The following is an 18309-nucleotide window of genomic DNA, read 5'->3' on the forward strand; positions in this document are numbered from 1 at the left end:
CTAGCATCGAATGCATCACATCACTTTTATTAATATTTAAGCATTTAAAAACACAGCCTCCATCCCTCAGCTTCACCCTGCAGACCGTATTCCTTCATTCCTGCAGACGGTTTTTTGGCTGTATCAGATGCTTAAGCAATTTAGTAAATTAAATCTGCAGTAGGAACCAAGTGTCTGCTGCAGAAAGCCACTAGCCATTTTGTCCCTCACACTATTTATTGTCTCCACTCCTGGGAAAACATTCCTCTCGGGTTAAATGGGGTTCTGCCTCCCAAACTCAGGAGGCCTTTACGGTAGCTGCTGAGAAGAGCCAAGCTGCTGACCCTCAGGAGTTGTGTGCATGCGGAGACGCCGCAGCAGTTTCAGCCCTGCGTACCAGCTTAGCGGCAACGAGCAATCAGACTAAACCGCGCGTGGCCGCCTCCGGCCCGGCCCGGCAGTGGCGTCCTGTAGCGCGAGGCCCGCGCGAGGCCACGTCTACTCGCTTTTCTTGCGAGGATCTAAGGCAATTTAGCTTTTACCGGGTTCCATTTTATCCCTACGCGCTTTAACCCGCCTTCTTAACCGCCTTCTGTAACGCCTCTGCTACTTCCTGAAGTCCTGTAATAGTCAGGTACATAATCAGGTACTGAGCTGAAAGGCATATTTTAAGGCTAAACAGCAAGATGCAGCTGGCTTGGTGCTCCAAATATTTAAGAATAGACAGGATTAAACACTGCCTACCGCTATCTGTTGTATCTCTGCAACACCATTCAATAATAATTGGATTTCATTAAGCCCTTAATTCACCAAGCCAGAATACAGCCATAGCCTTCTGCAGCTAATGCGTACCTACAGGTAAAAACGTACCTATGGAGCATGCTACAGGCGCCCCTAAAGGAAAGCGCTGTTCAAACACCATGTAAACTGGAAAAATAGATCAGAGTTCCTCCTAACATTGCTCCACAGAGGCAACTCTGTGCTGCTTACGTTTTACAAGTTTTCATTTACAAACATATGTTTAAACACACCTTTTTTTAAAGCCTCTGAATGAGGTGGAGTTTTGCTAGTTTATGAGAGTGAAGACCCCGCCCGGCTGCAACTGTGTAGCATTTAGCCACAAGCAAATGCTGGGTAATAGGGCTGACATTTCACACTGGGCTTACCAAGGGTTTTGCAAAGAGCTACAGATGCCTGCAGGTGTTCAGATGCCCGCCAGCACTTGTGCCGAGCTGCAAATAATGGCACCAGCTCTGTAAGGAGCAGTGGTGGCCAGCTGCATCCCCAGGGCAGGGGACAGAGGGGCTCCCCAAGGGGACAGCACAGCAGGGCCTCTCAGCCATGCCCACCCCATTACCCCTAGCAAAGGAGCTGGGCAGGCTGTGTCTGGCACCTCTGTGGGGACAGGATGGGACATCAGCCACAGATCAGCATGTCCAGGCAGGGCTGTGATAGCACCAGGAACCAACATGTCACAGCAGCCCTAGAGCCTGGACTGGTGCCCTTAGGCTGAGCTGAAATACAGCCCCAGACCCATGTATGGGTGAAGGTATCAGGTGGGGCTGGTCAGGACCATTAAGGCTTATTAGTGCATTAAGGGCTCTGAAACCTAGTTTACTAGCACAATTGTCGCTATGAGCTCAGTCTCTAATGCATACTTTTATAAACACTTTAAAAAATCCGTAGGTCAAAAAGATGTAAATTCTGACATTTATGCAAGTTTAGAGTTATACTGACAACAGTGGTTGTAAGATAAATGTTTGTCTTTTTATAACACTATAAATAATCTCCTCACCAAAAGACAAAATCCAATATTAAAAGGATTACAGCTTTAGAACTGTGCAGAACTTGACTTTTTCTACCAAATCTCTATCATTTTCATTTGCAAAATACTGTGTACTACATACAGAAACATGCTTTAACTTGCTAAATATATTTCCAGCAGATTAACTCCTTTTCCAGTTATCAGACTATATCTTCTCTAAATGTGCTAGGTGAGATTAAAGCATCTGCTTTTTACTGTGACTCCATCAAAATATATGAAGTTCTACTCCTGAAAAATGTAATTACTGTATTTAAAAAAGAACGGTGTAAAAGAATTTTGTATTGCTAATTACAGTTACTGTTCTGCTGAAAATCAGGCGGGTGGAAGAACATATTTGTGCAAAGTATACTTTACAATAAGCAGTAAATGAGGTAACAACAGCAAGTTCAAAATAATTACTTGTCCAAGTACATTTTCATGGGCACCAATGCAGCAAATCAAATCTTTAAGATGTAGTTTAGTTTTAATTTTAAGAGTATTCTTGATCTAGTTAAATGTTCAATGTCATCAAATGTTTGGTCAAGTATTTAATATCTTAAAAATGAATCTGTACTCTTTTATTTATATGCTTTCATTCCCTTGTTAGGCTGAATGCTACAAATAGCTTTGAAAATAACTGTTACCCATGTATAGATGTGCTTACATACTTAGGCTGCAAGCTGGAAAATGTCTCTTAGTGAGGGAAACTAAAAATGAAAGGAGAACTATTAGAATAAAAGCAGAAATAACCAAATATTTTCAAAACAAAAGCTAATATATTGGGGATACACACAGACAGATTATGAGTATTTACTTACCACCAAAATGCTCAGAGTGAGATTTTGGCTGTATTGTAGAGATAAAAGGGAAAGTACTGAAGATAGTCTCCTCCTTTCTATGCCTCACAAGTTTTTGCACTGCACCTCCTGAAAAATGTTGCAGAAGAGCAATATTAAAAAAGGGTGAAATGGAGAGCCAGATTCATACCAGGTGCAAAAGAGAAGGCTGTGTTTACCACTCCAGTCCCAAAGAATCATTAAAATCTGTTGGGAGCTACACAAAGAGTCACTCTCTGCCATAAAAGACCTTGCTCACAGCATTTTCCGTGACAGTGAGTTTAGATGAAAACACAATAAAGGTGATTCGCTTTGATCAGCTCTTTCAGACTACATGCTCAAGATTTGTACCGAAAAGCAAAGACAAAATCCTGGCCTCACTGGAATCAATAGTTCTGCCACTACCTTTACATACACCAAGATTTCATTATAGGTTTTTATAAGGCTGTGCCATTAAGAGTTCATTTTTCATATAGAATAATCAGGTTTTGTCACAGAACATAGGTCCACATTAAAAAAATACTAAAAATGCAGCCACAACAGTTGGCAAATAAAGTCAGTTTGTCAAGACTTACTGTACTCAGCTGACTATTCAGCCTGAATCCTGAGCTGTCAAATCCACTAAAACACATTTCGCAGTCAAAAATACAGGTTTCTATTTTATCCTCCTTCAGATATAATATTCAGTGAAGTTAAGTTTTGATTTTTCTAATTTTCTTGTTCAATTACTCAGAGTATTTGAACTTCTGAACCATTTTTCCTAAAATTCACATATGTGATACAACTTACAGGACTGTGAACCACATTCTTTATAGCATTGCTCTTTAATATCAGGATTCAAAATATTGTAAATGGCATGCTTTCATTATTTTATGAGTTCAAGTCAGGTAGGTTTTTGTTTCTTCTGGGCACTTTGGTCAGGTACTGACATGTATAGTATAATGAAATAAATACTCTTGAAATACCATTACAGCATGATGCCGTCAGGTTAAATGGTCAAGACTATCTTGAGGCCATGAAACACTAGAAGATTGTGTGAAATGTGCGTATTTTTAACAGTTCACAGCAGACAAGATATGTGCATTATTCACACTGAGGTGGCAAAAAAAGTGGAAACACATTTCAGAAGCATCATGTGGGGGACATGTCCTCTTCGGGACCAAAAAATTACCATCAGAGCAGAGGAAAATCGGAAGCACGTTATGTCTCCTTCATGCTGCTCCCAAAAACGAGCCTTCCTGGTGGCTGAGTATTCCTTTAGCATATAGAATCATAGCTTTCAAGACACTTACTCTATTTAAAAAATACATACAGGGTAATGCCATTAAAATGTTAAATAAGCACTTGGTAAAGCTTGTAGTAAATGAGGCAAGAAAGCTTGCTGTTAATTTTTATTTTTAAGAGTTATCTCAGATGCATCAATGCATACATATTTTACATTGGTATCATTTGGGCTTTGATAAGCTGTCACCGTAAGAATAGTGCAGGTATCGAGAACATCACAACTTCACAAGATTGCAAGTCGAGAAGTGTACTGCATGGTATGTCACATACCTGGAATTCTGGACAGAATAATACCATGCATCCCACGCAAACATGTATAAAAATGTGGAGGCCCCACCAAGCTTCTAAAGTTGCACCTGGCGAAAAAAAAAAAAAAGAAAAATTTGTCCTGAGGGTAAACATCGTTCATTAATAAAAGGAAATATCCTGAAGCTAAGAACTTGCTACTAAACATACAAGCAGAATAGTTACTTAATTAAGAAATTATTTGCCAGATATGTTTTAAGGCAGAAATTAGCAGTGAAAATGAAAGAATAACAATGTTTTTCTTAAGGGAGGCACACAATCCCAACCATAGTTAACATGCATTTTCTTGCTAGAATTAGATCTTTTCTCAGTAAGATTTAGGGCCTATGTGAGATTTATTATATCTATTTCAGTTAAACACCGTATTATTTGTATTCCCTAAAGGGCAAAAAATTGCCTTTTCATTTCTTGCCTTAATCAAAATCTAAATATGTCAGTGTGAGCATGGAAAAATGAAAGTGGCTGAAGGGAAATAAACATCAATTCTTTTCAATGTTGAAAGATTATTTCTTAGCTGTAACTGTAGCACAAATAGCTGTATCTGAGCTAGTTTCAGCTTAGGTAAGGATAAGCAGCCATACAATACGTAGAGTTGCACTTCAGCCATCCTAGTTCAACAGTTTAGCACCAATTACTGGCAAAGATGGAAAACAGAAAACAGGGCAAGAACCATAGCAAATGGCTTCAGCATCCAGCTGTGTTGTCCTACCAGTCTCTCCCACCTATTTATTTTGGAGCCAAAGCTGCATCCTTTCCCTGCAATCCTTTCCCTCAGCCTCCTTGGCTGTGACTGTCATAAGTGGGCTGAGCTGGTGGACAGTTAAGATGGAAAGGAGGACAGCAGTTAGCATTGGGTCCTCTTTGTGTGCATGTAGGTGGAAAACGATGGGTCCGCAGGAAAAAAAAAAAAAAGGTATGTATTTCTGTGGAAAAGAGCTACTTGTTTAATATGTTAGTTTGTAATGCAAAAGCTTTCTGAGGATATTTGAAGAATTAGGTGACAAGCTGCAATCACTGGTAAAAGACATAGCCTTTAGGATCCATAGCCACCTAGCTTAGGTTTTGAAGGCATCATACTATGTGTCAGTCCTTGTTCTCTAACCGTTACTGTCTTTGAAAGGGTAGGTGTGACAGACAAGCCTGGAGAAACTGTATGGCTTTCAGACTGGTCTATGTTTTTTGACCTCCTCATGCTGGGTAACCTCATCAGCAACTGAAATTTCAGTTGGCCCAGTTCATGGGACAGAAAACATCTTTCTACTACAGCAATAACAGAAATCCCTCATTATGAGGAGATTCATTTAAGTCTGAAAGGGGTCCTACAGACATGGACCACTATGATGATATTGAAAACAAGATGCCCAGTACCAAAAGCTGACTTGCCAAAGCATGATAGATGTGCAGAAGTGTGGGGGTGAAAAGTGTGTGGTAGTGGTGGGAGAAGAGAGTGAATACAACCATTCTGCTGTGTGTGGAGAAGTGTGTTAGGGTGAGAACAGTCCTCTTCCACACATGCAAGTATGGATGAGGATTTATATGTGGAAATGGCTGTGGGGGACTAAACCTAGGATGCATGTGCAATGCCTGGGGAGTAGGAGTGGGTGGGTGCTGAGAAGGGGGAGCCAGGATTGCTGTTCTTCCCCTTTCTCCGTGCCTGTCTGCTGGCCCCTCCTGACACATGACACCAATTCTCACAGGAGCTTGCAGCCCCACTTCTCCCTCCCTTCTTCACAGAGCATCCAGCACCGGGAAGACAACACAGCTGCCAGTGAGCCCAGCACAGCACCCTGCATCTCTGCAGAGCCTTTTGCTTAAGAACATCAAGGTAAGGACCCCCTGCCCACTCTGTGTCTGTGGGCACCAGAATTCCTGCCCTAAACTAGAAGGAGCTGAGAAACCCTGCAGACATGGCTGTGTTCGGGACCTGTGAGATGCTCAGTCCTGGCAGGTTCATTCTTGCCACTGAGCTGCCCTTTTGCTACGTATTGTGCCTACCTGGGGAGAGCTTGCAGGGAGTTGACAATGAAACCAAAGTGGGGCAGGACTGACTTGTCAGTCCCTGAGCAGCCTGTGAGCTCCGGGTGTACCTGTGAGCCCAGGACAAACAGCTCCGGTCCCTGCAGAAGGAAAAAGACCGATAAATAGGTAGCTGTTGAGCCTGGACTCAGCACTTTGGCCTCACATGTCCCCAGGGTTGCACAGTAGGTACATTGATGCATGGACAGCACCCTCAGGCCATGACTGTCCCTCTGTAGGACTGCTGAGGACAAGGGCGCTGTGATAGCAAGGAGAAGTATGCATGACCCTCAGTTTTTAAGTAAAGAGAACAGAGAAAAACTCGGGTCTGCCCCTGTACCCACTTCTCTCCATGCCAGCCCTGGAAAACGCAGGTTTAAACAAAAACACCCCTGTGAATTACATTTGGGATTCACACTGCATCCACATGAGTACAGCCAAGGTTAAGGTTTCTGAGAAGTGCTGGTTGTACAAATGCTACCAGGCAGTGAGAGAGAACTGATGTTTGTAAAATGTCTGTCTCCAGTTTGTCATGTGCTAGAACTATATGCACTATGCTTGAAAATGGCTCCAGTATGTCTCTGTTTATTATTTATTATATATTTTGGAGATTTTGCCAAAAGAAAATAAAATCAGCTAGTTTTTAGGGACTGTATTTTAAAATACAGACTGCTAAGCAACCTGTTGAAGCAAAATTAAATAATGTTTTATTGTCCTCATACTGCTGTACTTCTGTATTATTATTTGTGTTGTTTAGGAAGCAGAAGCCAAACAAATGATGTTCTTCAGATTCTGGTGGCTTCTCTGGGTACTTGAACACCATGAGTTTTTAGCAGAAAATCTCAGGGAAGAAAAAAGATATGGACTGAGAAGACTAAAACCTAAACCCGCTCTGTCAAATACTGTAGAAAAATATCCCAGCACAAGTGATCAAGGTGAATATTGTCATTTTAAAACAGGTGTGGGTTTTTTCCCTGATTAATTTATTTGGATTCTGGACTACACGGCTAACTTGTCCTCTCATATATTGCTCGTAATCAGCCAGGCTTGCCTCATCTTACATTTTCACATCTTATTTTTGCACTTTCATCTTTTTACTCCCATCTTTTCCCTCCCCTTTTGTGTATTTTGGAAAAGGACATTACTTCTAGGCTCTTTTATGATATGTCTGATAGCCCATTACTGTTGCAAGACTAATAGCCCATATAGCTGTACTTCTATAGAAGTAATGTCATTGGTAGTTCAGAAAATTAATACTCTGCAGATCCTGCTTTTGGGAACTTTTATGTCACTGGATGCGAGTGTCAGTGCCAGGGACAAAATCTAGCTCAGTCAAATCACATTCCAGTGTCTTCTTCAGTAAGACTCGTTTTCCTGCAGATGACATACACCTGCCCAGTCCTCATCCTGGTAGGATATTCAGTGAAATACCAGGCAAGAGGACAGAATGAATGTGTAAAACCACTACAACATTCATCATTTCATACTACATGACATCACCTCACCTTCAGTTTCTTATTCCTTGGAGCATCTGTTCTGGAGCAAATTCCTCAGCCTCTATATGCTCTATCTTCATGATGGTGTCACACTTGTGATCACAGATGTTTTCAAAAATTTCCATAATTGCACTTCCACTTTTGAAGCCTAAAATACATGCAAGGGTAAAGGTAGAATGAGATTTAGTATGAAATCACCCCACTCAACTACATTAACTTTTTATTCTAGATGAAGACTGCATTCTGGAAATTGCTTTTTTACTGGACAGCTCCGAAAGTGCTAAGTACTATAATCATGAACAGCAGAAAAAATTTGTACTGGAAACAGTAGACCAAATGAAAAGTCTGCAGCTTAGTTCTGGACGTACCCTTAGCTGGAGGATGGCCTTACTTCAGTACAGCAGCACTGTTTTCATAGAGCAAACTTTCCATGACTGGAAAGGTCCTGAAGCATTCAAATCCCACATTGCTCCCATCACCTACATAGGCCATGGCACCTATACAACTTACGCTATAACTAACCTCACACAGCTCTACATGACCGAAGGGACTCTGGGTAGTGTGAAAGTAGCGATGCTCTTCACCGATGGAGTGGACCATCCAAGAAACCCAGATATTTTTGCAGCTACAGCTGATGCTAAGCACCAAGGAATTGTGTTTTTCACAATGGGAATGACCAGAGTGGCTGAGGAGGTTAGCAATGCTGCCAAGCTCCGGCTCCTGGCCAGCGTCCCAGCAACCAGGTTTGTTTTCAACCTCCAAGAAAAAGAAATTGTGGAGAAGGTTCTCAAAGAAATGGTATGTATGAGAAAGAATTTGAAATAGTAATAGGAACATATGTAAAAAATCACCTTGTTTCTGATATCATGAATCACTTATGCTATTGAAGAAACCTGTGCTTTTTACATGTTAAAGCAGCCCACTTATTAAGAAGACCACTGTGCCAAAGTACAGGTTTCCTTTCTCTGCCCACCATTCTTGCCAGCCAAAATATTTGAAGTTGGAAACTGAATTAGACTTAGACACGCCTTGTGAAGTTATTTTTATCTCTGTTTTTCCTCCTAAGAAAGGTATTTTAAACCTTTCTTAAAAAAACAACTAATTTCCGACATCCTAGTGCTTTCTTCTGTAGCAAGTAGGAATGTGACATTGCCTTTCGTGCCAAAAAAGATACAGCTCTTGCAGAAGTGAAAATAAATTTGTAGACCTTAATGGAGATATGTCAATTTAGATAAAATGTGAACATGGCCATAGACATTTTTAAATTTCTATGGAAAACCTACCACATAATCAAGAGGAAATATGTAAATTGAGCTTGAAGTTTTGCTTGGGTGCCTCTTTTCTGCACGTGAACTTAATTTATAAAAAACATTCCTTGCCAAGTATGGAGAATAAATCTGGTGACGCAAGCTGTGAATGAAGTCCTGATTTGAGCATGGACAGAGATAAAAATACGAATAACAACCAGGAGAATTCTGCATTGATCTCATACAGGCCTAGAGCATGTACACAAGCTGACATTCCTGTCTGTCTGTCACTTCAACAGCCTGCTACTCTGCATTGGTTTCCCTGCATACCACCCTTCCCATCTTCTCTGATATTACCATTACTGTTTCACAGCAGCCGCCTCTCCAGTGACTAAACACACTTTATTTTACCTGTTCCAAACAGGCAGTCATCCTCAGGTGCCTTCTTTTGAGATCACGGCTGCTGTCTAGTTTAAATAATGGCTTTGGCATACATGTGAATTTTAGAGATGTATATTGCATTGCTGCTTATCAACACATTTATGTCCCCTCAAGAGACTACATCAGTTATCAAAAGTGGAAGGAATGCATTGTATGCGGGTGTTTCAGCTATAGAGATCTTCTAAAAAATAACAGAGCTAACTCCATGTGATCACTGTCAAAGCCAAATCTTTTCTAAAGTGTTCTTACTGTTCCCATTTTCTGTGTGCCTAACAGTATGCATATAAGAGCTTCTGATTTTCTCAAGGCTAAAATATGTATCATTCACTCCTACTAAAGAGCTACTGCTATTCAGCACTTGGGAAACAGTGTAGTTTCTGGGTGCACTGTTCCCATATCCCTAGCTAACTATGTTGGTTTAGGTCTGTTTACCATTGTAATTTTAGCAAATTATGGCTGGACAAGGAGGGTCAATGATTTGTGCAGTCAACAAACAAGTCTATAACAGGAATTGAAATTATTTAAATTATTTTTTAGAATTGAGAGATTGCTAGAATGTTTCTCAGAAATTAAAGCTTAATTAATCTTAATTAATATGTTAATTCCATAATTTAATTAACTAGCTGCTGAAGCAATTTATTTTAACAACTTTCAGTATCCTTCCTATACAGCTGGATTATGACTAAGTTTCTAATGTTGTTTTGAATATCTCTCTTTACAGAAAGATTTGTCTGAGGAAGAGGTAAGTTGTTTTTTTTTCCCTGTACAGAACTACTGCTTAATATAGACATTTACAATTACATGGAAACATAATTCAAGAAAAATGATAGCTCAGGAAGTCAGTTAAATATCAAGTCTCTTGGTATTGCATTGAAGTAAAACATGCTTTTATATTTTCAGGACAGAGCTTTAATTTGCTATTCCAATGTCATTTACTTTCCCTCCTTATTTCAAAGTTGAAAAGAACAATGTGTGAGTGTTCAGGTTAGCAAGAATTTTGCCGATATGTCCCGGCATGTCATCCAACAGACTCAGTGGATAAGAAAACATGACACAGAGCTGAATGTGATGCAGTTCTGGCCCTTAATGCTTTTCCTATGTAATAGAGTTAAAAAAAGGGGAGGAACTTTAACAAAGCTCCACCATTGCACTTTTCCAGTTTGTCCACACTTTGTCATGCTGACTGCAGGCATTGGTGGGTTTGGCTGCCATTTTGAGGGGAATAAAGTTAGCTTTCCTTTTAAAGATGTTAGTCCTGCTTAAGGTACAGATATCTCAGGCAAAGACTGTTCTGATGAGCAGCTCAAGGAAACTGCTAAATATTATGAGTGTTTGCAAAACTTTAAGCATTTTTTTTTTCACTCTTTTCCACTGGCATGTTGATTTTTCTCTGTCAAAATAAATCCTGAAGTAAGACATTCAATGTTATCCTCAGAAAACATATTGTTACTAATTGGGATATTCAGATAAGAATGTTATTTAAACCCTTCATTTCTAGACATCTCCAAGGAGGTTTAATAAATAATAAAAGCAAAAATAAAACCAATATTCCTTATTCTTCCTCTAAAAATAACCCCTGTATCTGTAATAATTCTGAATTATGTAATGGTTTTAAAGTTTCAAAAAGATCCTAAAAATCACGTAACTACACACCATAATGATGTCTGACTGGGACATATGATGGTAAAGAAGACAAAAGAAAAAGAAAGTTTAGAAACTATTACAATGAATTGCATTAACTAGATAAAAGTATACATCCATAATGTTTTGTTTATAGATCAAGCTAGAGCTAAACAATGATCTATCCTACACATCGTGGAGTAAAGTGGAAAAAGGATGTAAGATGTTTCCTTATCCCATTGTCTTGGCTATTTCTACAGTGACTAGTAATCATAACAACTCTACAGTCATAGACACAGCAACCAATAAACTGACCTTGTGACGACTTTGGAGGTAAAGCCATTATCAAGATGATTGAAATTTCAGGAGTAGGAATGATGCAGATTTTTGGATGGAGTGTAGGAGTCCACATCCCTGATGAGTGGCGAACTGACAGTTTTCTGTAAAGATTTCTGTAAAACATGTAAATATAACTGGCTTCTGGTCATTACAGATATACTCAGACTAACCATACAGTAACTTAAAATCAATGTTCTTGTGTTTTCTCTCTCTTCTATTAAAATGTGCTGATTTGGACTATTTTCATTCAAAGTGTCCCCAGGCTGCCACATGTAACTGTGAGAAGGGGGAAAGAGGCCTTCCTGGCCCTGCTGTAAGTAGCTGTCATTTATCAAATAACTGATACACAGTATAAACCAAGATTTATTTAATTGTTGGAATTATTTTAGGAAATTATTTGAACCCAAACCCTGAGGCAACAAAAGTTCAAGGATCAATACACAGTCCCCCATAGTTACATTGCATGGAAGCGTCACACCAGTAGGAAATGCACAGAGAGACCTGAGAATGCCGTGAGACTCTCCCTCTGAAAAAAGAACAGTGTGATGTGGGGAGGCTCTTCTTTTGGCCACAGCAGTTTAAAAGGCAGGAAGGAGCAACTTCCCTGTGTGGAACAATAATTCACCTGTAACAATCAGGCAACCAGACCAGGTGGATCTAACTAGCCCCAAATCAAACATTAATATCTGAAAAGCTCTCTGAAAGCAAGAGAGAGAGCAAGAGGCTGAAGCATTAGAAACAATTGAGATAAGAGGTAAAATAGACTGGACTTCTTTCTGAAGTCTTACAACTAGAACCCCTAAGCAAATCTAGGGGATTGCTTCATACAAGGTTTGGTGATCTAAGGTGCAGGATTTATGTTTCAAAAAGAACTCTCGGAGTTGAATGGTCTGATATTATATCCGTAACACTGAACTAAAGCATCATATTACCTTATAACCCTTGCTTAAGGTGAAGGGACAGTGTCAGAGTTCAAACCAGAATCCTAGAGATCTGCCCATCCTCATCCTTTTGACCTGAACATCCTATGCATACGTAAACAGAAATACACACCGTTTTTTTCCTGCACAGTACAGAACAGCACACTTTAAAATACAGCCTCTTCTGTGCAAACAATAATTTTGTTTGGGTTATCATTCAATGTCTTTACTTGGAGAGTGCAAGTACCTCTTAAAAAAAAAGCATACACCTCAGAGAGTTCAAAAGAAAACAAAGCACTCGCTGGGCAAGCTGGGTAGCTACAAAACCATTTGATTACCTCTTTTCTTCAGAGGAGACTTGAACAATTTTTGTTTACAACAAAGACAAAAGAGAAAAATGGCTGCCTATGGAGTTGGTCCTGCTGCCTCCAGAAATTCAATTTCAAGGTGATAGTAAATGCAGAGATTTTAAAAATAAACCTATAGGAAGCAATTATCCTAAATACAAATAAATCGTGTACATATTGTAAAATAAAATTATTTGACTAACATATATAAGAATTTTATTTTGTTGTTTTCAGGGTAAAAAGGGTCGCACTGGGGATGATGGAGTTCCAGGCCCGAAAGGAGCAAAGGTGATATGATTTTTCAGATTTAGGAGAAAGATTTGGTGCTTCATTAACATGGGAAGACTATCTTAGTAATGCCCATGTACTTTCCACCTCTGCATTTCTTAAACTTCATCTACCCCCTTCTGCTGTAGTAAAGACTAAGATTCTTTACAAATTAAAATCTTATATCTAACATATAAAATCATCAGAGTGTAAAAAGAGGGAGCTGGTATGTTTCCTGTATTGCATTCAGATAGCTACTCAGATAATCAGGACAATACTATCTTACCCTGATTTCACTGATCTTGATGTTGGATTATTTATAGGGGGAGCCAGGTCTTAATGGAATCCCAGGACGAGATGGAATAGAGGTAAAAAAAGATTATTTTTTTTCCCTTCTTCTCCAATGAGCAGTGTTCCTTCAAGGCAAAACACCACTTTTTTTTTTTTTTTTAAATTATAATAGCAAATTTCAATTCTTGTTTACCAGCTAATGAGTCATTAACACTAGAAGAACTGAAAACATTAACATTGCTTAAAGAAAGGGAATAATTCCTTCTTATAAGAGAAGATACTCTCTAATAATACATAGTCCCTCCTAAAAAGTGTGAAAAGCTCTGATATGATAATCTAAGAACATTACAGAAATTGACATTCTGCCTGAACCTTTATGGGTCAGTTTAAATTTTTTATTTGGCAAATAAAGGATCCAGCGTGTAATAGCAATGAAAAACTGGAATGAAATATATATAGAAAGTAAATGTAGGACCAGCCTCTTAGTGCTTAACTTTGAACTCATTCACATATGAATCACTCAACTCCGTATTTTCTTATTTTACAGTACATCCTTTTTAATTAGTGACTTTTTTCTTGCTTTCTTATTTTAGCATGTTTTTCACTAAGATGGAAGCATGAACTCTAGTTGATCTGCTTTTACATCATCAAAATTCCAGTCTAAAATGGCACTTCCATAAGATTTACTTTGAGGGTGACAGAGCACTGGAACAGGCTGCTCAGGGGGCTTGTGGAGTCTCCTTCTCTGGAGGTATTCAGAGCCCGCCTGGACGAAGTCCTGTGTAACATGCTCTAGGAGAACCTGCTTTAGCAGGGGGGTTGGACTAGATGATCTCCTGAGGTCCCTTCCAACCCTTGCCATTCTGTGATTCTGTGGTTCTGTGATTTGTTCACGCACACAACAGCATCTATCATGACCAGTAGGTGCAGGATTTAAGAGTCATATTGCCATGTTTATCAGAGATCACCTTTTCTACCTAATTGTTCATTATAACTTGACATGCTGTTTTTCTAGAGAGAGTAGAAATTGTTAATAGCACCAATACTCATTCTTACATTTGGGTTATATATCTTCACAACCTGCTTCCCTTTTTTATTTTCCCAGGGGAAATCTGGATATAAAGGAGAGAAGGTACTACTCTTAGTCAGAACTTCTGCTTACATATGGATATTCGATGTTATTATTTATTATGTGTATTTCTTACAAATATGAGTAATGAAAAATAACATCATTTTATTAACTGCTGCACAAGCTCTAATAGATGTGTCCCTTCCCCTATGAATTTACAGCACAATTGCTATAATATGTCATGAATAGAATAACATTAACGTTTTCAACTAAAGCACCTAAAGAATAAGGATGATATGCTTGATATAACTCATAAATATTTATTCCTGTTCCTTTCCAGGGTGAAAGAGGTGAATGTGGAACCCCAGGGATAAAAGGAGACAGAGTAAGTAGCCATAAAGTTGTTATGCTTTCAGGAAACACAGTTAAAATACAGAAAAACTACAATTCCCTGAGTAACAACCATGGTGACAGATTTAAGCCAAGTATTAACTCTAAGGCTGAAGGAAATTAACAACTGACAGTTTTAAAAAATGAAGTGAGCAAGGATACCATTTTCAGTAACTTTTCTCAGCTCTTTCTATATCTTCATGTGATTCCCCTTAAGGCCCAAGCCTAAGCCTGTTTTATAACAATGGTAAAATTCTACTTGATTTTAAGAGAGACAGAAGGCTTGAAGTAGTAAGCAGAGGGAATGAGCGGTGAAAATGAAATCAAGTTTTCTAACACCAGTCTTCAAGATTTCGTGTGTAATCGCTGTGAATATTTGAAATGAAACAAACAGAGTTTAGTCCTGGATTACTGGACCTTGATAATTAAATCTGTTCATTCTTACTCTGTATTCTGATTACCACAGTCAATTTTAAAAATATTTATTAAATACTTGCTGGCTGCTGAGCTTCTCTTGATTTTATTTTTTTATTTTAATGTAAAGATATCTAAGTAAGAGATCTTAGTAAAAAGTTATCTAAAAGTGGTTTTGACCAAATCTACATACACATACATGTATCCTTTTTTTCACTTGTCTTTCAGGGTCCTGAAGGTCCAGTAGGTCCCAGAGGAACAAGAGGGCTACAGGTAAAACAAAACAAAAAAAGAAATAAACTACAAAACCAACAATACCTGGTTCCCTGGGATTCAAAGCTCTGAAATAATATATCACAACTGTCATGGAATCTTTGAGTCACTAAGTTCAAGGCATCTGAAATCTATCTTCTTAAACAGCAAATTAACAAGAATTTGGAGGAACAGAGTAGACAAATAAATCATCATTATAATTCATTCAAAGACCACAGCAAATACATTTCCATAAAAACCAAAATCACTCATGGAGCCAAATTCTTTCCTCCAATTACCAGACTCAGCTCCAACTGAGTTGAGTAGCTGAATCTATACATGCATCAGAAAGCAAAGCTTCAGTTCTGAAATGTTTGTAACTCATCTTTCATGAAGACTACAGCAAATTAGAGATTGTTTTTCATTTTTTTTGCCATTGTTCTGAAAGCCTGAAAAATCTCATTAAAACCATTCCTGTTTTAATAGGGTCCACAAGGACAATCTGGAGATCAAGGGCCTGAAGGCCTGCAAGGATCAAAGGCAAGAACTGCATTATTTCTTCTCTTTCTTAATGTTAAAAGGTATTAATACAGCCTCGCAACAACAATGCTTTTATCCTTATACCCCATACCCTTCTTGTAGGGGAGGATGCAGCTTAATGTGACATTTCTAGCAAATCATATACTGTTTGTATGCCACAAGGTTCCTAAGAAAGGCCTTCATTTGCTCTTTGTATTGTATTCAGGTCCAAATCACACTTCAATCTTTCCTCACAAACAGTTAAAATATGGCATCCATCACAAAGTATTACTTAGCAGCAGTCTAGCATTGCATTTCTTCAGTTTTCAATTAAAATGACTTTTTTCCCCTAAGTGCCAAGAAGGAATTCTGTTTGGGATCTCAAACAAACTCTTCTCTTGAAACTGTACATTCTCAAGAAGAATTCTATAGCTCAAAATTAGTAGTCCTGCTGTTTACTGATGCTCACCAGAAGATATCTGAAAGTCATGAGGATGAGTGCAATTCAGGACACAGTCTTGCAATGGGCCCTCTGAATGCGGGCCACAGAAATCACCCAGTGCTTCACTGCAAGACCCAGTCCCCTCAGTAAACATAAAATATTTTTGTTTGTCTGTTCGGAAAAAGTATGATTCACATTTATTAAATCCTTAAGATTTGCTGGGTTTACTTCTCACTTACTCCACTGTAAATTCCAGGTATACCAATGAAGATTACTTCATTTTGTAGTTCTGTGATGTCTTGATATCTTTATCATAGTAGTTTAATGGAAGATGCAAATATCACTGAGTATTATAGGCAATTACAGGAACTGTTTTAACTTTATTAAGAGAGACCACAGTTACACTTTGCTTCTCTCTTTTAAACTGAGGAATTCAGCCAAGGCTGATAGGTCCTTCAGCTACAGAAAGGAATATTGTTGTGGAGAAAAACTTGAAAATAAGTTCACAAAGGACATTATCTCTTTTGATATCTTTCTTGATACCTCCTTTGCACCATATTTAGAGTGCCTGCTGGCCAACAGTGAAGCATAGAGCAGTTGGGGTCAAAACTCCTATATCCTACATGAAATAAAACGTTTTTCCTTTTATTTAATCTGGTATCACTTTGTACCGGAAATATCTACGCTCTTAAAGGGAATTTTGAAGCATAGAAAGGGTGAACAGCTTAAGTACTCTGTAAGACAATTCCAATGGGCTGAAATCTGGGATACAGAAAAAATGAACTTATAAACTGAGTTAAACTGATTTCCATTGACACCAATTTATAAGCAGAATTGTTTCTTTTTTCATTCATTTAAAAGGGTGAAAGAGGTCTCCCTGGGCCACCTGGCTTGCCTGGAGAGACTGGAATAGGACTGCCAGGCCCAAAGGTACAAGCATCTCTCAACTTCTATATTACATGTATTGTGGGATAACAACAAAGACCGAGACAGCTGAGATAATATACTTGCTGATACATGAAAACGTCAAGCCCCCAAATGCTGTTTTTATGGTACTGGAACAGTATTTTGTATGTTGATCAAACTGTTTAAAAAAAAAAATACATTTTAAGTATGTAATTTACTTTAAAGGACTTTTTTACAGTAGTTCTCACGCTTGACATAACTCAATCCAAGCAGTGTATGGCTGAGTAAAAATGCATCCATAGTGTTAAACAAAATTATCCTGTGAAAAACAGGCTTGTTGGTTTGGATGACTGGCATAAAGAAAACAGAAACATTATGACAGAAATACTGACTTCTTGGAAAAGGACAATAAGTGATGCATAATGTACTAGGAATATGATGGGAATAATTAACCCTTTAGATTCAACAGAATTGAGGCTGTCCCCTAATGCTGTGAAACTGCACCAGTTCAATGTCTGTTGGGCCTTACATGCTGTATGACTTTGAGGACACTCTGCCATTCCTGTATTCTCCTACATCACATATTTCAAGTACAGAATGTCTGATGAGTTGTTATATGCTGCACACATACAAATACCTAAATCAGGCATTTTCAAAATACATTTTTGTTTGAAGGGTGACACTGGTTTGACAGGAAGACCGGGCCCTGTTGGCCCACCTGGAGTTGGTGAGCCAGGACTTATGGTATGTCTATTTTTTATTTGGTGAGAGGGAAGCAGGGCAGAAAGCAAAAATTCTCAGGGATATATGTGCGTGAAATGATACCATCTCTTTTCTTCCTTCCAGTAGTTCTCACTCTCATACATACTACATTGTCTGACTTCCATTTCCCTTAGTAAACTGGAAACATTTCCAATTCCTTAACTTTTCTAATTATCTTAGTCTCCAAAACAGCTATGAAAAAATAACACCTTATGCAAAAATACATAAATATTTAAATAGTCTGTCCCCTGATAGATTCAAATCCACATGTAGTAACTTCGAACTTGACTGCTTTTCAGTATCATTAGAACATTAACGTCAGCACAGCTTTGAGGAAGAGACTCCATTTCAACCACTGTAAC

The 18309-nt window shown here is 38.7% G+C and overlaps 1 protein-coding gene across 1 annotated transcript in view; it reads left to right on the forward strand.

Moving 5' to 3' along the window:
• The first annotated feature begins 7000 nt into the window (after positions 1-7000).
• LOC104128001 (collagen alpha-1(XXVIII) chain) overlaps positions 7001-18309 on the forward strand; it is a 34140-nt gene continuing 22831 nt past the window's right edge. The window contains exons 1-12 of the mRNA XM_035896171.1: positions 7001-7160; positions 7951-8519; positions 10131-10151; positions 11622-11681; positions 12870-12923; positions 13226-13270; positions 14299-14325; positions 14603-14647; positions 15295-15339; positions 15805-15858; positions 17141-17209; positions 17861-17929. Coding sequence (XP_035752064.1) covers positions 7001-7160; positions 7951-8519; positions 10131-10151; positions 11622-11681; positions 12870-12923; positions 13226-13270; positions 14299-14325; positions 14603-14647; positions 15295-15339; positions 15805-15858; positions 17141-17209; positions 17861-17929 — 1218 coding nt within the window. The remainder of the gene's footprint in view (positions 7161-7950; positions 8520-10130; positions 10152-11621; positions 11682-12869; positions 12924-13225; positions 13271-14298; positions 14326-14602; positions 14648-15294; positions 15340-15804; positions 15859-17140; positions 17210-17860; positions 17930-18309) is intronic.

Source organism: Egretta garzetta, unplaced genomic scaffold (genome assembly GCF_000687185.1).
Source record: "Egretta garzetta isolate BGI_Z169 unplaced genomic scaffold, ASM68718v1 scaffold16, whole genome shotgun sequence".
Classification (NCBI taxonomy): Eukaryota; Metazoa; Chordata; class Aves; order Pelecaniformes; family Ardeidae; genus Egretta; species Egretta garzetta.